The 16,878-nt window shown below is 38.2% G+C and overlaps 1 protein-coding gene across 5 annotated transcripts in view; it reads left to right on the forward strand.

Annotated features, from left to right (window-relative positions):
- DPF3 (double PHD fingers 3) overlaps positions 1–16,878 on the forward strand; it is a 159,587-nt gene that overhangs the window by 93,728 nt on the left and 48,981 nt on the right. For 3 of the 5 annotated variants that reach the window (XM_042814597.1, XM_042814601.1, XM_042814599.1), the window contains 4 exons: positions 3,505–3,632; positions 6,237–6,332; positions 7,328–7,366; positions 10,931–11,009. In XM_042814597.1, the coding sequence (XP_042670531.1) occupies positions 3,505–3,632; positions 6,237–6,332; positions 7,328–7,366; positions 10,931–11,009 (342 nt within the window). The remainder of the gene's footprint in view (positions 1–3,504; positions 3,633–6,236; positions 6,333–7,327; positions 7,367–10,930; positions 11,010–16,878) is intronic. The other 2 variants (XM_042814598.1, XM_042814600.1) reach the window with 1 other exon arrangement.

Here is a 16,878-nt window from a genome sequence, read left to right on the forward strand (position 1 = left end):
GCCTATCATGGAGCCCTGCACTGTTGAGGCAGCGGGCACTGCCTGGGAGAGAATGCTGTGGACACTGTAAAGAACAGTTCAATCCATTTGTTCAAGTAGAGGATGTAGCTTCATCTGAATATGTTAGGTGTGATACTGGTTCATCTTGATGGGATTTTTGAAGAATGAGAGGAAGTTCAGAAAGTTCTGACATGACAGAGTCACAGAAAAACTCTCACGACAGGGTAATAGAAAAGATTGTGACTGTCTTTGAAAGGAAAGAAGTGGATGTTTTGGATGCTGTGTTGAGGGACATGATTTAGTGAGAACTATTGGTGATAGGTGGATGGTTGGACTGGATGATCTTGTAGATCCTTTCCAACCTTGGTGTTTCTGTGATTCTGTGAAGTGGACAGAAAAAAAAGTTTGGCCAGGAACTTCTATTTTCCCTATCTTATAGCAAGAACAAAGGGAGAGACCATAAATAAAGTGAAATACTACCTCTTTCAAACCATAGTTCAATTGCTGAATTCACTCTGGTAGGAAGGCATTGAGGACAAAAGTGCATCAAAATTCAGAAAAGGATGGGCTATTCTGTGTATTTCCAAAGGAGCTAGATGTAGGATAACTGGAAGTGATACTGCATTTATCCCTCAGGTCAGACCTATTAGATAGTGTTGAACTATTTGTCTAGGTTAACTGAACCATCTTTTAGATTTTTGGACACTTTTATCTCTGAGGATTCAATAAATGTTTTGGAAATATATTTTCCTGACTTCATTACTGTCTCCCTTTAGAGACTAGCCATCTTCCAGGAAAGACTGAATTCATTACAGAAACAGAATTCATTACAAAGATGTCTGTGGACCTTCATAGGTTCTTAAGCTGTAAACTTTACACTCCAGGTAAGGCAGTCTGCCATTTCCCACTTTCTAGAGCTGCTTAGGAATGAAAATGGCCCATAGAAGCTACTGGCAGAGAAGGAAATAAAAAAAAATTGAATAGCTGTTAGCTGAATGGGTAGGTAGGAAGCAACTGTCCTGAGTTTCTTTTCCCAAGATTTCTTCCTTGCCATTTAGTTTTTGGATACTGAATCTCTCCATCAATAAACTGGGTATGAAAATACTACCTTACACTACCTTGTCAATGGGATGTTAAATTTAATAATTGGAAAATGCTCTGAGACTTCTGGATGAAAATCTTCCTGGAGTGATGATGCTGGAAAGTAGCAGAGCCACACTAAATAAACATGCTTTTTAAAAACAGTTGCCCTTTTTTGACCTTAAAACCTACTTTTTCCCATGAGTGTTCAATATTTCTGGAACAAACAGGAAGTAGTTTTACTTTCATAAATGTTTTACTTCTCCCCTCTCTTTATTGCTCATTCCCTTTACTAATGCATTTGTTTTCTGGGTTTATGAGAGATGGGCATAGCTTGTCACAGTGAAGACACGTTTGTTACTGCTACCCTTGAGCTTGCTTGAAGCTTCTTGTCTTTCTGAAAATATGATTATCCGTTGGATTTTGCAGTACTGGAAAGTTCCCAATGCAAAACAAGTGCCCTTTTGCACCTAAGTGCACAATGTTGAAAGCAGCCTAGCCCATGGCCAGAGATGATTGTGGAGGTTCCTTAGTGATTTGAGGTTCATGTGTTGTGACTTGCACATAAATCAAATTTGAAGTGCTTTCTTTCTATTGAAATGTTTGGATTTAGCATCCAGAGAGAAGTAGCAGGAGTTTATAGATGGAATTTTGATCTTTGTGATTCTCCATTGACTTGTCTTTTCTCTAGCCCCAATAAGGGAAAAGTTGGAGAAGGTGGCATAGTAGGGTATAGAGGGTCTGCAGAGCTTCATGCTAAAAACAGAGGCTTGATTAAATAGGCCGCCTTGTGATGAGAAGGAGTCATTTCTATTGATCCCCTCCCATTGTGTGGGCTGTCCTGGGAGTTTCCTCTGAAAATCCCAATGGTTTGAATTTTCTGCATGGTTTGTACTCAGCCTCTCCCTCCATGAATAGAATAGCTTTTGCTGGAATTTTTGCTGGAATTTTTGCTGGATTTTCTGTGGTTATTGGCTGAACAGTATTCTCTCACTTCAGAAAACTTGAGCAAGCATGTTCTGGAAGCACTGATGAGGGACCCCAAGTAGTTTACTGGCTTAGAGCTTTTCACGTAATGAGCAGACATATTCCTGGGACACAATTGCCCCCAGGAAACAGATTATAATTTACTGTCTCAGGTGGAAGTGTTCATTCATTATTTGGATTGCAGGAGTGATTTGGAGTTTCATAAACACATAAATTTATGTCCTACAGAGTTTACAACTTGTGGTGATAGAAAAGCAGGCCAGCCTCAAGCAGATCGGGAAACATAATACAGTCCTATAAGATGAAAAGTAAACAGTACTGTGAAATCGGGACACCAGATGCTGTTTTGTAAGCATCAATTCTATACATTATTGCTTGGTAAATATAGTGGCTAAGAGGAAGGAATTAATTTTAGAAGGGAGGGAGCACTTGAAAAATCCATGCTTTGACACTGTCAGGTAAAGAGGCATTCAGGATGTCTTCCTGCCATAGGATTGCTCTGAATGAACACCTACACAAGTAGGGTAGAGGCCAAGATCTGCAAGGAAAATGTAACTCTTTCCTGGGCGTATTTTAACATCTTGCTAAAATTAATATGCTATATTTGCCTGTCTGCTGCACTGTCTCATAATCTAGTGACAGAATTTTGAAGGGGATTTATGCTCTGTACCTTCACTTGCATGGCAAGTTGCATCAAGCTTCCTCATGAACCCTTTTTATCATTTGAAGTCCCATGCCTCAGGCGTGCCCCTGAGCCACCCATCAGTTCTTAATGCCGTGGCTGAGGTTCATCCAGCTCCATGAACTAGATTCTGTGCTTGTAACTGTTTGCTGGTGGTTCTTCTTTGTACAGTCCCATTTAGAACAAACTGAAGATTTTATCTAGTGAAAAATGGGAGTCAATATTCAATGAAGATTCAAGGCAAAAATTCCTTTTGGTTGTTTTGTTTGTTTTTGAATTGGCCCCACATATTCCACTTCCCTGTGTGGGGAACGAGCCCTTCTGTAAGAAAATGCTGCTTGTAGATGTTCCGTATCAACTCTGCCAGAAGCTAAATTGCATGGAACTATTTCTTCACTTCAAAAGATCAGATCTTCGTATTTGTTATTTCAGTGTCTTGGAAAGACTTGGTTTTGTTCTTCAATTGAAACATAGGAAGTTTACATTAGGAAAGAGAATTTTTTTCCCTCCTTTTATTTCCTCTTGATGTATTATGTCTGGCCCTCTTGTCCTGTAAGCAAACGCAGCTCTTCAAAAAAATATCAGATTTTCAGCAAGATAGAAACAAATCCTTTAAGGGAATCCTTAGAGATCTGGAGAACTTTCCTTCAAGATAGAAGCAAGCTGGAGGGTTTGTTAGTTTTCTTGTTGGCTCTGTCCTTCTACTTGTGAGCTGCTTGGGGAGATACATGAAGTTGGTCTTTTTTGTTTTTCAGAAGTTGATCTGCCTCTGAAAAAAGATGGCTTCACATCAGAAAGTACAACACTGGAAGCCTTGCTGCGTGGAGAGGGAATAGAGAAAAAGATGGACACTAAAGAGGAAGACCCTATACAAGAAATCCAGGTAAAGGAGATACTTCTGCACTGACAGCAGTGCTGATTTTTATGATTTGTCTCTAAGCATAGCAGATTTTGTTCTCTTGCAGAATAGTTCATCTGTTGATAGTTGTGTCATTCTACTGTCAAAATGTTATAAAACCATTGTGCTACACTGTGATGCTCAAAATGAACTGAGGATCTCACTCTCTTCTTCTGTCACAGACATCTCAGTCACTTGGCTGTGTTCTGCTCAGCTTATGTGTTGCAATTTACAACAGTAGGAGACAATTGCATAAAGAATGAACAGGTGGAGATGGGTCCCAACCGTAAATCAAATTTTAGTGTCTCAGATTTAGAATGAGTTTTTAACATTGGTTTGAAGTTGTACTTGCAGCAGTTGACTCTTTAAAAAACAAAACAAAACAAAAAAACCCCAAAAAACAAATAATTAAATACATTCTAATGTTAATTATCTCAGTTATTATTAGCAATGAAAAACATTGCCTCTTTACATGCATTATGATTGCATTATGATCAGATTTGTCAAGATTCCATTTCATCCTTTAACAATATAAAAAAGTAGAAACACATTTGTTGGTCTGTCACAGAAGGAAACGTAAAGGGTTCGTAAGGGTCTCTTCCTTCACATAGGCATTTTAAATTGCTAGGAAAGCAGGCTTCTCCTATGGGAACAGCAGCAAATATTTGGTGATGGTAAAACACCATTGCACTATGAATCTCTACTAGTGATGTTTAGGGAGAATCATTAGAAATATGTCTATCTTGATCATTTTGGCTGAGATACAAGATGTTGCATCTATACATAAAACTAGTAAAAATTAGAGTAGGCAGACCCATGCCAAATAAAACAGAAATGTGCAGGCTTCAAATATATATTATTTAGAGATCAGTCCTACCGATCTATTTGCCAGTGTTCAACTGAACATGTAATGGCAGCAAAATTAGGTCTCCCAGTAGCACAGATAAAGGAACACCATCAAAGAGGAAGCGTCTTATGTACAGCTGGTACATTACAGAGTGGAGGATTTTGTCCTGCCATGAATTAGTATTGAATGTGAGTCTGTATCATTTACTGGAGAAGACTTAGAATAACCTTTTAACCATGTGTCAGAAAGGCTAAACCCTTTCTGCTGGGAATTCAAGTGATTATCCTGGCAGTGTCATCAAATTTGCACATGGTTACTTACTCTCCATGTCTTAAATTGATACTGGAATTTGAAATGAAGAAAGTGGTTTGTAGCATTCCTCTTCACTTGTGTAGTGTTATTAGTATAAGCTAGCTCCTTCTTGCCCCATATACAATATAGTGTCAGCCTTCTCTTTTTTTGTTTTTGAGATAATTTGAGACATGAAGCGCAGTGAAAATATAGATTCATATCAGTAAGTTTGCATATTTTCTTACATAGCACTAGCCTTTTCATGCACAACATTTTCCAAGTGCTGTAGTTAACTAAGACCAAGTTATATGTAATTGCGTGAATTTTAAAGAAATATTTTATATATATAGAACTGGATCTTGTTCAGCTTTTCCACCTTCTAATGTTTAGCAGTCAAGTACTATGGGAAGTTAGATTTCATGATGATCTAATCTTATTAATAGCTTCCTGAGATTTAGAAGTAAAAGAAGAAACCAGATGAAGAGTTGATCCTCTACTGTGTTCAAAGAACTATTTGTCATTTAAAAAAAGGCACTGTCCTATAACAGTCTTAAAAATCTAGCTGATAAAATAAGTATAAAGTTGTACAGCCGGACTTCCAAGCACAGGCTTTTTCTTTAAGTTTCTCTTATAGTCTTTCCCCCAAATTCACAATTCAGTGCTTGAGATGTGTAGGAAGAAAACAAATCCACTGTGATTTGCTTCTACGCTCTCCCTATGTTGGCTCTCAAACAGCTCTTAACTAGAAATTATGTGGAAGTGACAAAAATAGTAAAAGGTTAAAGAAAAGCTGTCCCATCAGTTTAAAGTCATGTATTTGAATCTGAAAACGTTGTAGTTTAGGTGAATGATGTCATAGTACCCACATAATGAATGGCAAGAGTACCTCCAGCTCCTATCTTTATTTGCAACAGGGATGCCAGAGATTGAGGGGGATCCCAGCAGCTTTCCACATTAGTGTTGTGATGGTTTATCTTGCCATCATCTGTGCTGTGTCCAGTTTGTACATGTTTTGTCCTGGATTTCATTCTGTTGAGGTTGTGTTTCAAAAGGTCAAGTTGAAATTCCCTGACACTGTTATGTGAGATGATGAATTGCTATTGTAGTTTTCATTATTATTCCTATTAAATAATTAATTGAAGTAACTATTGTTCTCATCAGCTTCAATGAGGCCTGCACTTCTTCAGTATTCATATGTTGCATAACCCTTCTTTTCCTTCCTTGACTGATACCAGTAGCGTTTTTTAATAAGAACTCCTTGAAGAACTAAGGGTGAAAGGGAAAGCAGATTTTGCTTTAGCAGAAAGAAATACGGATTCTGGAATCTTATTTAGCATTATATCATTAATCAAGTGTAATTTAATAACCTGCAGTCTCTATGGTAAAGAGCAGTAGTTGTTTGTATGTGCCATCTTTTCTTCTAACCGTTCCTATTTATTGTTCAACCACAGAGGGTTTTAGAAAACGATGAAAACGCAGATGAAGTGAATGAAGAAGAGGATTTGGAAGAAGATATTCCAAAACGAAAGAACAGGCCAAGAGGACGGGTAGGTGCAATCAAACAGAAAGGAAGGAAGCAAGCTTCTGCTTTCTGGTGTATATTTTTAACATGTGTTGTATATGCATGTAGGTAATTTTCAGTGATACAGTCAGATATTTTTTTTACTTTACTTTTTGCAAATTATAATGTGAAGAGACTACACTAAGAGTAAAAACTTGGGATGAATTACTTATACATAAAAATTATAAATATGTTACTATAATTATTATGTTGACATCCTGCTATTACAATGCTCTTATTCTAAAACAGCATTTACTAATGAAAAAAAAATTGATACATTCAATCGTGACACCAAAAAAAAACCCAACCTATTAATAAAAGTAACTTGAACTGCATTCATATGTTTTGAAGCTTTCTCCAAGGTAGTGCTTTGTGGTTGACATTTTGGCCCTCTTGAACCCTTTGGCAAATCTTCCATTTGCTTAAAATGGGCAATATTATCCTTAGGGGAGTCTGCGTCCCTTCTCTTACCTAAGACATCTTTTCACAATTTCAGCAGGGCGCCAGTTAAGTAATAAAGCTAATGTTTTAAAACTTGGAATCAGCATTTTTAATTGTGGCCCCTGAAGCTAGGCATCTGAATAAAATGAACATAATTCTCAGAAGTTTCAAGCATTTTCATCTCTCCTTGGTTCCATTAGATGCTGCAGGGGCACAGGAGCTCTAGAAGTACCTTTTGATGTGTTTGCAGAAGTCAAGCAAGAAGGGCCACATTTTAGACCAAATAAGCAGGATATAATAGCTTTTGAGTAAGAGAGGGACATGAAACCACACTGAATACTTACAATGTGCTTATGCATCAAACCCTCTCTTTTGGTTTCTTCTGTTGTTGTATTGTTTCAGTTTTCTGCTCCTCTTTATTTTGGAGCTTAAATTCTTTAATATAAGATCAAAGCACTTTATTAACTGGATAAGTATATATTTCACCTTCCTTATTCTCAAAATCACCTGAACCAGTTTCTTTCTTTCTTTCTTTCTTAGCCAAAGACCCCCACCTGGAAAAAAATTTTCCAGAAAAATGTAAGTTTCAGAAAATTTGTATGAACCAGTAACCCAAATGAGGAGTTAGAATTGATAACGCACACAAGCTTGACTGTAGCTATCAACAAGTATTCGAGGCTAACAAGTATTTTCTAATAAGCTGCTCTCACATAAATTGCGCATGCGGATTAGGGTAAGTGAAGGGGAGCAAACAGCTATAAAAGCCTACTCCAGAGAAGGGAGTTAACTGTATGCATATTTCAGGCCTACACAAACACAGTTCTGAAGTTATTATGTGCAAAGTTCTACTCCCCTGTTCAGGAAATTGATTGAGAATATCTGTTACTTTCTTTCTCCTGCATTAGAGAAAGGAGTTGGAGAGTAAGTGTCCTATTCATTTTAAAGCATACATGTACAATTTATTTCTGCCCTGGAACTGGCTCCCTATTAGGAACAAGAACAGCAGAATCTCCTGTCTTTTCTGTTGCTAACTCCTGCTCTGCTAGTGCCCTGGCTTCACTTGGTGCAAAAAAAGAGGAGTTTGAAGAGTGCCAAATATTTTGAGCAATTTTTGTTTTTATTTGATGGCATCAATAGCCAAAGTAAAATGTGGTATGAATTAGGATTTCAAAATTAGGACCAGATTCCTAGCTGTTGAAAACTGGTAAGCCTGAACTGAAGCCTGGATTACATCTGTTCACGACTATTCTGTTACTTTTCAAGCAACCCTTTTCAAATGTTAGCCTGACCCAGTGTAGGGAATCGGCACCGAGGATTTGAAATTAGGGGGTATGAAACTTGGTCAGCACTTTGTTTCTGGGAAGGAGGCGGTCAGGGTATTTTTAGAGAATAGAAGAGGGGAAGGATGTCTGTAGGAAACTAGATCCTGCAGAGTGTGGCCTTTGGGAATTCAGAGAAGGAGTGAGGGCTGGCAGCATTGATAAAGGGTTAATACGGCAGATCTACTGCTTTGGACATTCCATTGGCCCTTCCTTTTCCTACAGCATGATTTTATTTTTAATCCTTTATTCCTCCATCTGTCCCTCTGGCTACCTTCTCCGGCTGCTTGAGGACTGCTTCAAGGCTGCTCTGCCATGGCTCCCAGGCCTCACATGTCTCATCACTTGTGCTCTATCCTGTCAGAAAGATGAAGGCAATCATGGGTGACTGAATTCAACAGACCAGAGTGCTCACAGCAAGCACGTGGCACTCAGTTGAGAGCTTCTGGTGCAGCTGCTAAGTTTGCTACCCCCTCAAAACTGGCCCTGACATCACAGGACTGCTAGGAAGGACACTGAAGACTGAAGGAATGGATTTTCAGAAGGAGCTTTTTAGTATCTGTGATAGACAGGAAAAATGTTGTAGGAGCTAGGAAGGACATTTTGCAAGGAGACAGGAGAGGAATGCAACTGCACCTATAGAGACTGCAAGCTCCTCAGCTGAATACCCCTAGAACTTTTTCAAAGACACTGAATGTGTTTAGGAATCAAGCTCCCAGTGAAAATCATTGACTTGAAAAATCTCCCTATGTGTACAGTGCATGAAAAAGTACACCTGACATGCAGTCATGACATGAATGCTGTACCCTTACATTTCTGCGGAGAACTGTTGGAAGGGGAATGGCTGGCTGCAGGACTAGTGAAACTCGGAGCAACAAACGTTAAATTGTCATCCTATTCTGAAAGGTGTCAATGTAAAAATGAAATGTCTTTACTCAACAGACCTATTCTCAGCATGTAGAATCAAAACTACTGACTAATAACAACAACAACAGAACAGGCTTTACAGTTTATTCACAGCCCTGAAAAGCCAATGCAGCCTGGTAGGATAGGGAAATTGGATCCTAATCCAGGTACCAAAAGAAATATTTATTAAGAGACAATCAGATGTGTCTTTGAAGGCTCTCTGATGAGCTGAGGGTTGTACAGGAGCTGCCAGAGACCTAAATTCAGCTTGCAGCACATTTTGTAGTAGTGATTGAAGAAAGAAACTTGCCTTGGATTGATTTCGTAGCCCAGAGGGGATTTACAAAGCTGACAGTCAAAGAGAAAAATATTGTAGGCTAGTAAACTGATTTTTAATGTGATATGGTCAGTGAAGTAGCTTCCACCAAACAATGTTGTTTGAGTCCTTTTCCAGGGCAAAACTGCTTTTCAGTTCACCCTTACAAATCTCACTTTGCACGTGTGTTGATCTGCACAGAGTTCCTTGCAGAAGGCAGAGCTATACTTGTCATGCCTAATAGTACATACCCCATCCAGAGACCTGCGAATCCACGTCTTTCCTTCAGGACTGTGTAAAGAGACCTGAGAAATCCCAAGGAAATAATATGTGACGTTTTTCTAAATCCCTGTTTTGATAGACTGTGGCAAGGCTACTGTAAAACTTCCTTTGTGCTTCTCAGACAGTGCAAGTTCAGTCTCAAATCCATAGAAGAAGGACAGTGATTACATGACTGCTTAGGATCTAGGGAACAAATATTCTCAGGATTTCTACGTCTTCTCTGGCTTTACTTGATGAAGCTTTCTTGTTTTCACATGCAAAAGCTTGAAGGATTTGAGTCAGCTGGCCTTGTCTAGGATGAGAGACATCAACAATTTAGTAAGAGGAGCAGCAAAAACCATTTTGTTGCTTTTAACTAGGAACAGATTGGCTGACAGTATTTCATAGTTTACAACCTAGCCATCCACCTGCAGATCACTTCTTCACACAAAGATCAAGTCTTAAATTATTGTTATCTGCAGACAGAACATTAACGTTAAACAATTTAAGGCCTTGTCTCAGTTTCCAGTTGCACATCAAAACTATTCCCTTTGACCAGATATGAACCGTCCCCTTGTTGGCATCTCAGCTGAGAAGGGTTAGGAAGAAGTGGCTTTGGTGCTGGATTTCATTCTTAACCCTAGAGCTCAGGACAGAACAGTGTGTGCTGTGGAGAAACCAAGGTTTTCAGTTTCCAGGGCTGTCAACTGGCTATGTTTTAGGAACACAGAACTGCAAAGAGACCTTTCTGGGTAATTCCAATTCTTTGCTCTTGCAGGTAGCCATTTACCTAATCTTTTCCACTAGCTGACTCAGTGTTATAGTTAGCGACAGTATCTTTGTGCCAGTTAGAAGACCCTTTCGAAACAGTGTTTTACAGCTAGGAAACCAAGCAAAGCAACTCCTCACCACCTCTGAAAATATTAAAGGAGGTAATTTTACCTCTGCTTTATTTGAGGCCTGTTTTCTGGTTAGTTTGAAAGTTATGTTTATCCTTTACCACCAGTTCATCTATTCATAAATTCATATTCAGTAAGAAAAGTATTTGAACTTTTTAAAAAATGGAAGCGTAACAATACTTATCTGAATACGTTCTGACAGTGACCTGCTGCTAAGGATGAACAGTTTGGGTTATCTGTGGAGAGGATCTCTGCTGCATTACAAGGTCTATTAACATAGTGCATATCTTAGGAGTGGAAGGGTCAAACCCACCCTTGATAAACCTTTATGGAAGCTGAGGGTTTGTTTAGTTTATGCTGCACATTTTTTATAGGAGGGTGAGGGGCACCAGGAGAATTGAGGGGCAGGAGAATAATGTTAACATTCCTCTTGTTCTTGCAGGCTCGGGGATCTGGAGGTGGCAGGAGACGAAATGATGCTGCCTCCCAGGATGATCATGACAAACCCTATGTTTGTGACAGTAAGTAGCACCTAGACAGCTGACTCCGCTTCCAGCCTGGTCCTGCCAGCTTGGTGCACTCTGGGTTCATCTTTTCTTTTCCAGCAAAGTATTCTGCTGCTCTCTGACTTGCATGTTTGCCACCAGCTACTGCTGCTGCTCTTAGTGTGGTTTTTTTTTGCACGAAGGAAATAAAGTCCTCAGCAAGAATCCACTTCCCTTTGTGCTATAATAAATCATCTCTTCTATTTTCTTTCTCTTTCTCCTTCTCTTTTTCTGACTTCTAGGCTTTTTTCCTTCCCCCTGTGTAAGATTCACCCTCTATTTCTTTCTCTGTTCCAGATAGTTACAAACAAAAGCATAACCCAAAAATCTCTGACAAAGGTATTTCACCCCTGTATCGCTTTACATACTTGGTGATTCCCTTCACTCCTTTGGAAATCTCACTGGGCTAAATTTTGAAGGTCTTATTTGCATCCCTTATTTAGAAAAGACTCCAGTGGCATCATCAGGAGTTGAGCCCTCCTAAGAAAGAAACAGAATTAGAATGCTCTGATTTGATACATATTCCCTTTCAATATAACCATGCTGTTTGATGTCTTTCAATGGGACTGCAGGTGAATTAAGGCATTGCCCAAACTTAAAAAGATAATAGAGTCCTATATATGAAGAAGGAGCCCAATATTTGGTACACAATATATATTTTTTTATTATCTGGGCCATGGTGCCTTTCTTCTTGTTACATTCTTTTTTGCTTCACTATGTAATTTGTGCGAGGGGCACTTGCCTTACCCATGTGCTTTCAAGATTTCTCATCTTAAGGCTTGATAAGAGCGTATGTGCAGTAAAAATTTGTACTAGAGTGCCTTCTATCATACAAGGCAACGGCAGCATAACAAAAATTAATAGAAGTAGGAGAATAACAGGAAGTCTTAACTTTTTTGACCTAAAAGTGATTGATGGTTTTGAGGAAAATTAGAACGCCCCTATCTCTACTGTTTAACTACCTTGCAGTGATACTGACCTTAAAAGACTTACCACTACTATGTCAGTCTCTGAATGTTTTCTGCTTATTTTAAAAATATGAAGAAACATGGGCATGCATTGAAAATGAAAACTATATTCCATGTGGTCAAATAATCTTTCATAGTGAGACCAAGTGACTGCATAGTACAGTGATGAACATGTTGGGTATATTGCTTCAGCAAGGTGAATATTCTTAGAGCTACTGGGAATGAGTAGAAGGGGAGAGACTTTCACATAAATGCAAGTGTCTGAACTGAAGAAGAAGAGCTCTTTACAGTTTGAAGGGCTGAGAGATTTCTACTGTAGTTAAATAGCTGCTCTTGCTTGTTGGAAGAACTACACTCTGTCTCCAAAGGATTATCTAGGAGGCCACTCTGTATCTTGTTGATTTCCACAGCTTTCTTCTGCTGGTGTACAGAACTATCTTCACCACTTTTCTGGAAAATCCCTCTAAATCCAAGGACACTTGTCAATAGTGCAGTTGTTCCAAGCGTAATGTCTCTTTACTGTCTGATCTTGTTCTGCTTTTGGAGAGAACTCACAACATGCGCAGTAGTGATTTGCACTAAGTAGATAAAAATCTAAGATTCCAAAGCAGGCGGCAGAAATCTGAGCTGAAGTCTCTGTTTTGGTACATCATTGTACTGACGGAATTTTGCCTTGGCTTACGTTTTGAAGCATAAATTTTCTTGGTTTTGGAAGTTTAAACTTTCCTATTTCGTTTGGCTGATGCTTTTCATTTTTAAGAAACGTGTAGTCAGAGGGTGAGTCATAAGGAATTCTAGAATCCAGATTTTGTACAGTAACTACTTCATTTTCCACTGTAGATAGCTGAGAATAGGGTTATGTGTTAGCAGAACCCTTACCTGATTGTCCAGCAGAAGAACTGTTGCAATTGCAGTACCATCATCCTGAAATGGAATACTTTGTTTGCTTACTTTCTGTAGAACTGTTACATATAATTCAATGTGAGTAATTGGCTTGTCAATTTGAGACTTCTTTCCTGCTTGGGTGATCACTGCACCAATAAATGATTTCCTTAATCAATTTTTTTTCTTTGAAATAATCTGCTAAATATGTTTATAGATAAATCTCTGTGTGATCGTGATAGTTTAGATTCAGTTTGCAGTTCTCCATGGAGAGATGTTTTGGATAGATATGTTAGTTTTATGTGGAAACATACAGGCAATAAATAATTAATTTGCTTCCTGTTTGGGAGAACATTATTCCTTCAGTCACGTTATTGATATGAGTAATTACCATAATGGGCAGTCATTACTTTTTCTCTGTATTCTTTAACTTTCCTCCAGGTTGCTTTTTTTTGTCTGTGTTCTGATATTTGAATTTGGAATGTGCTCACCAAGAAGAAGGTATAAGCGCATCTAAATCAAATTATTTTTGGTATTTCAGTGTATGACCACAAAAATGCACATTTTTGCATACTTGTGTGTTTGTATTTGTAGGAAGTAAGTGTATATCACTAAGTTTCTCCAGGAATGGAAAGATTTTGTGGAACACCTAGTCTGTATCAGTAAAATGATGCAAGAACTGCATCCAGCTAACATTGCCCTTTGTATGTAAGACTGCAGTGTTACTTCTGAAATGGCCTACTGTTGTTGGAAGAAGCATTCAGCTAGACACAAAAATGAACACATATCTCAGTATTAAAGCTGACTGGAAATTTGGAACCTCTGTACTGAGGGATCTTTTCAAAGCTCTCAAATTTTTTTTTGTGTCATCTGATGTTCTTAAGAAAAGGTGGAACCTCTGTTTAGTTGTTTGCTTGCTTTGTGGAATTAAACTTCAGTTAATTTTACTGAATATTTACTGTATCAGAAGTTCAGAATGAAATATCTGGTCATTCAAAGCTGCTAACATAATCATGACATTCTTTATTTTATTAAAATGGCAAGTGGTGAACTAGTTGGCCAGATTTTCACCACCTGCACTGGACAGTGTTGTGCCTTGACCAGTCTTAAGAAAAAAAGCTTGGATAATAGAAGTGGCAGAAATACCTGGTGTGAGATGGGTATAGGCAGGAAATGGTACCACAGCAGAATGATCAGCTGCTGTATCATAGCAGACCCAAATGTAGCCTGAATACTTGGGTAAAAGACAGAGCAGATGCTTGAATGGACAGTGAAAAGCAGGCTTGAGGAACAAAGCAAGATCTGTGGTGTCAGTCCAGAGATGTTGAAGATACTCTGCCACAGCTGTTCGAGATAAACTGGGCACAGGATTTTAAAGGAGGAAGAGCATGAATGAATGTTACATACCTACATATGCAACAAGAATTGATTTTGTGTGGTTGCCAAATGATATACTGGGGAACCATCATTCCGCCAAGTCTTTTAGTCTTAGAAAATCATTTTACTATTTTCATATTGAGTGTTATGTGTTTTCTTTTGGGGGGGGGGGGATGGGGAGTATATCTGAAGTTCTACCTGGAAATTTGTTTTCTGGTTTAAAAGTTGCAGTCAGTTGTAGCACTAATCTTCATGACTCTGGATGTCTACTTCCTTCAGCTATGCTACTTAGTTTGTGCTGAATCTCCAGAAGTTACCAACTTTCCTGCTGCCATCCTCATTTGCCTGCTTTCATTCTTCTCATTTTCTCCCTTGCCTGCTTTCATTTCATTTCCCTACTGTGACTTACGGACACACATAATTACTTCCACCTTTGTTTTCTCTCACTCTATCTGTGGAAAATTTCCCTACCCGTCTCTAAAAGATGTTGCTTCTTTCTCTTTTGTTCCTTTTACCTTTATATCCTTGTCTCCTTTTAGTTTTATTTCTGTACATACTATAATTGTAGAGTAACAACTTATGTTTGTATGATAATCTTTATAGTTCCTCCGAGGCTGCGATATGCATTCACATCCATCCCTTGTCCAAAAATGAGAATTGACTGAAACCTTCTTATGATCTCTGCTGGATCAGTGACTAATGCAACCTTACATATATCTAGAGACACAGATCCCTACAATCTTTTGTCGAAGCTGGTTCTTTTGTCAAAAACATTTTAGTTTCAGGTTTCTCTAGATACTTAAAGTGAGTTTTCTCTGCTATCTCCTTGCTATGTCTGAAAACAGTTAGTGTGGCTTCTTTCAGCCATTTTTTCTACAGATCTTTTAATAAACTTGTTTCTTTTCACTGAAAGATCTTCAAAGCCAAAACTAAGTAGAAGGTGCGGTTCTGAGTATGAAGCAGCTCAGAAGAAAGATAAATGACTGATACATTTACGTGTCACTTATATTTACCTATAGAACTTGGATTTGTGCCAGTTGCTCTGTTAGATATCTAAGAGAGATACAGAGATGGCTGATCTTTTAGCTTATTTAGTAAACCCATTTGCAATGCAGGACACTCATCTCCAGTGCTACGCTTTCATGTTTCAGTGGCAGAGTTTTCACCTATGTCCACCGTATGAGCTCATATTTAATAGGCCTGTTGCTATAACTTCTTGTTCCTTTGCTGATCCACCTACTCCTACTGAGTCTGAATATCTGTCATCTTTAGTTTCCTCATTATACTGCCCTCTCCTGTTTATACCATGTTTTACTGATGTTTTACTAGATGTCATATTAATATTTACTAATTATTTTACTGTTTGAAATAATTTTTGATTGATAAAGCTTGCGTGATATATTTTTAATTACTATTCCGAGATTTTCTCCAAGAATCAGTTCTCTGCATGTTTGATTCTTTCATTCTCTATTCCACCCTCCAAATTAATTGTAAAAATAGAGGCAAGCATTGGGCCCCAAATGGACTCTTTCAGGTACTTGAAGATGCAGAAAAGTGCCTTGTGAAGTTTTCAAAAGATTAGGCTCCTAGTTCTCGCTGATTTCCACCGGAGGTAGGCTCTTAAAATGTTTTCTGTAAATATACCACTAAGCGCCTATCTGCTTGTATTGTGCCTGTAGATCATATAAAGCTTGGTCTCTTGGTGAACACTTTGAACTTGATGATGAGCTAATAATAATTAGAACATGTTTTTGTTTATGAAAATGTTTGACTGTACATTCAAATCATTAGAATTTGAAACAGTCCCATGATTTTTTTGCAAGTTCATCAGCTGGCAAGATATTGAAATTCCAAGCTTTAAGATTATTTTTTTCTTCTCCATATCCTTTCTTCATTAAAGGTATCACAGGTTCTGCCAACAAATGCTGGAATTCTGCTGAGTTTCAATGGGAATTAAGGATCTCTCTCTTTAAGGTTCTTTTAAAAAAGTTAATTGTTATGTTGTTCTAGCATTATAGCATTACTTGCCAAATGTAATTCTTTGAGGCCTATTCTTTAGGAACTATTTTTGTGTATATGATCACAAAGTGACTCCTCTAGTAATTACTTTAATGACTTCACTCTCCTTCTTTCTTCTTTCCTTGAAGTGGACTTGATTCTACTGTACTCTTTTTAAAGTTAACTCATTGATTCTCTGTGATACCAAAGACTTGCAAGATAAATCATGATGTAGGCTGATTTTATGTTTTCTGAGACTTAACCTGTTGTCTGAATTCTCACTGATACTATGAATGAGTCAAGCACAGCTACTGCTGGTTCTTAGAACAGACCTTCAGTTAAATACCACGATGACAAGCTTATTTGAAAATGCTTTGATTTTAGCATTATGCTTTTACATGCTTCTTATAAATCTCCATCATGACTTCAGCTCCCTTTTAAACTTTAGCAGAGTAAGCCCTAAATCATCTCTTGGTATTATCCTTTCTAGTGAATCTCTAAGTAGTTAATAAGCAGTAAGATCTAGAATAAGATGGCTATTCAGATGAACCCAACAAGCAACTCTCCCAACATAGCTGCTGTACTTTGCATTCACTGACAAAATTAACACTAAAAAATCC

This window comes from Centrocercus urophasianus, unplaced genomic scaffold (assembly GCF_019232065.1).
Source record: "Centrocercus urophasianus isolate 14NV4802_14NV808 unplaced genomic scaffold, USGS_Curo_1.0 seq_14, whole genome shotgun sequence".
In the NCBI taxonomy this organism is placed as follows: Eukaryota; Metazoa; Chordata; class Aves; order Galliformes; family Phasianidae; genus Centrocercus; species Centrocercus urophasianus.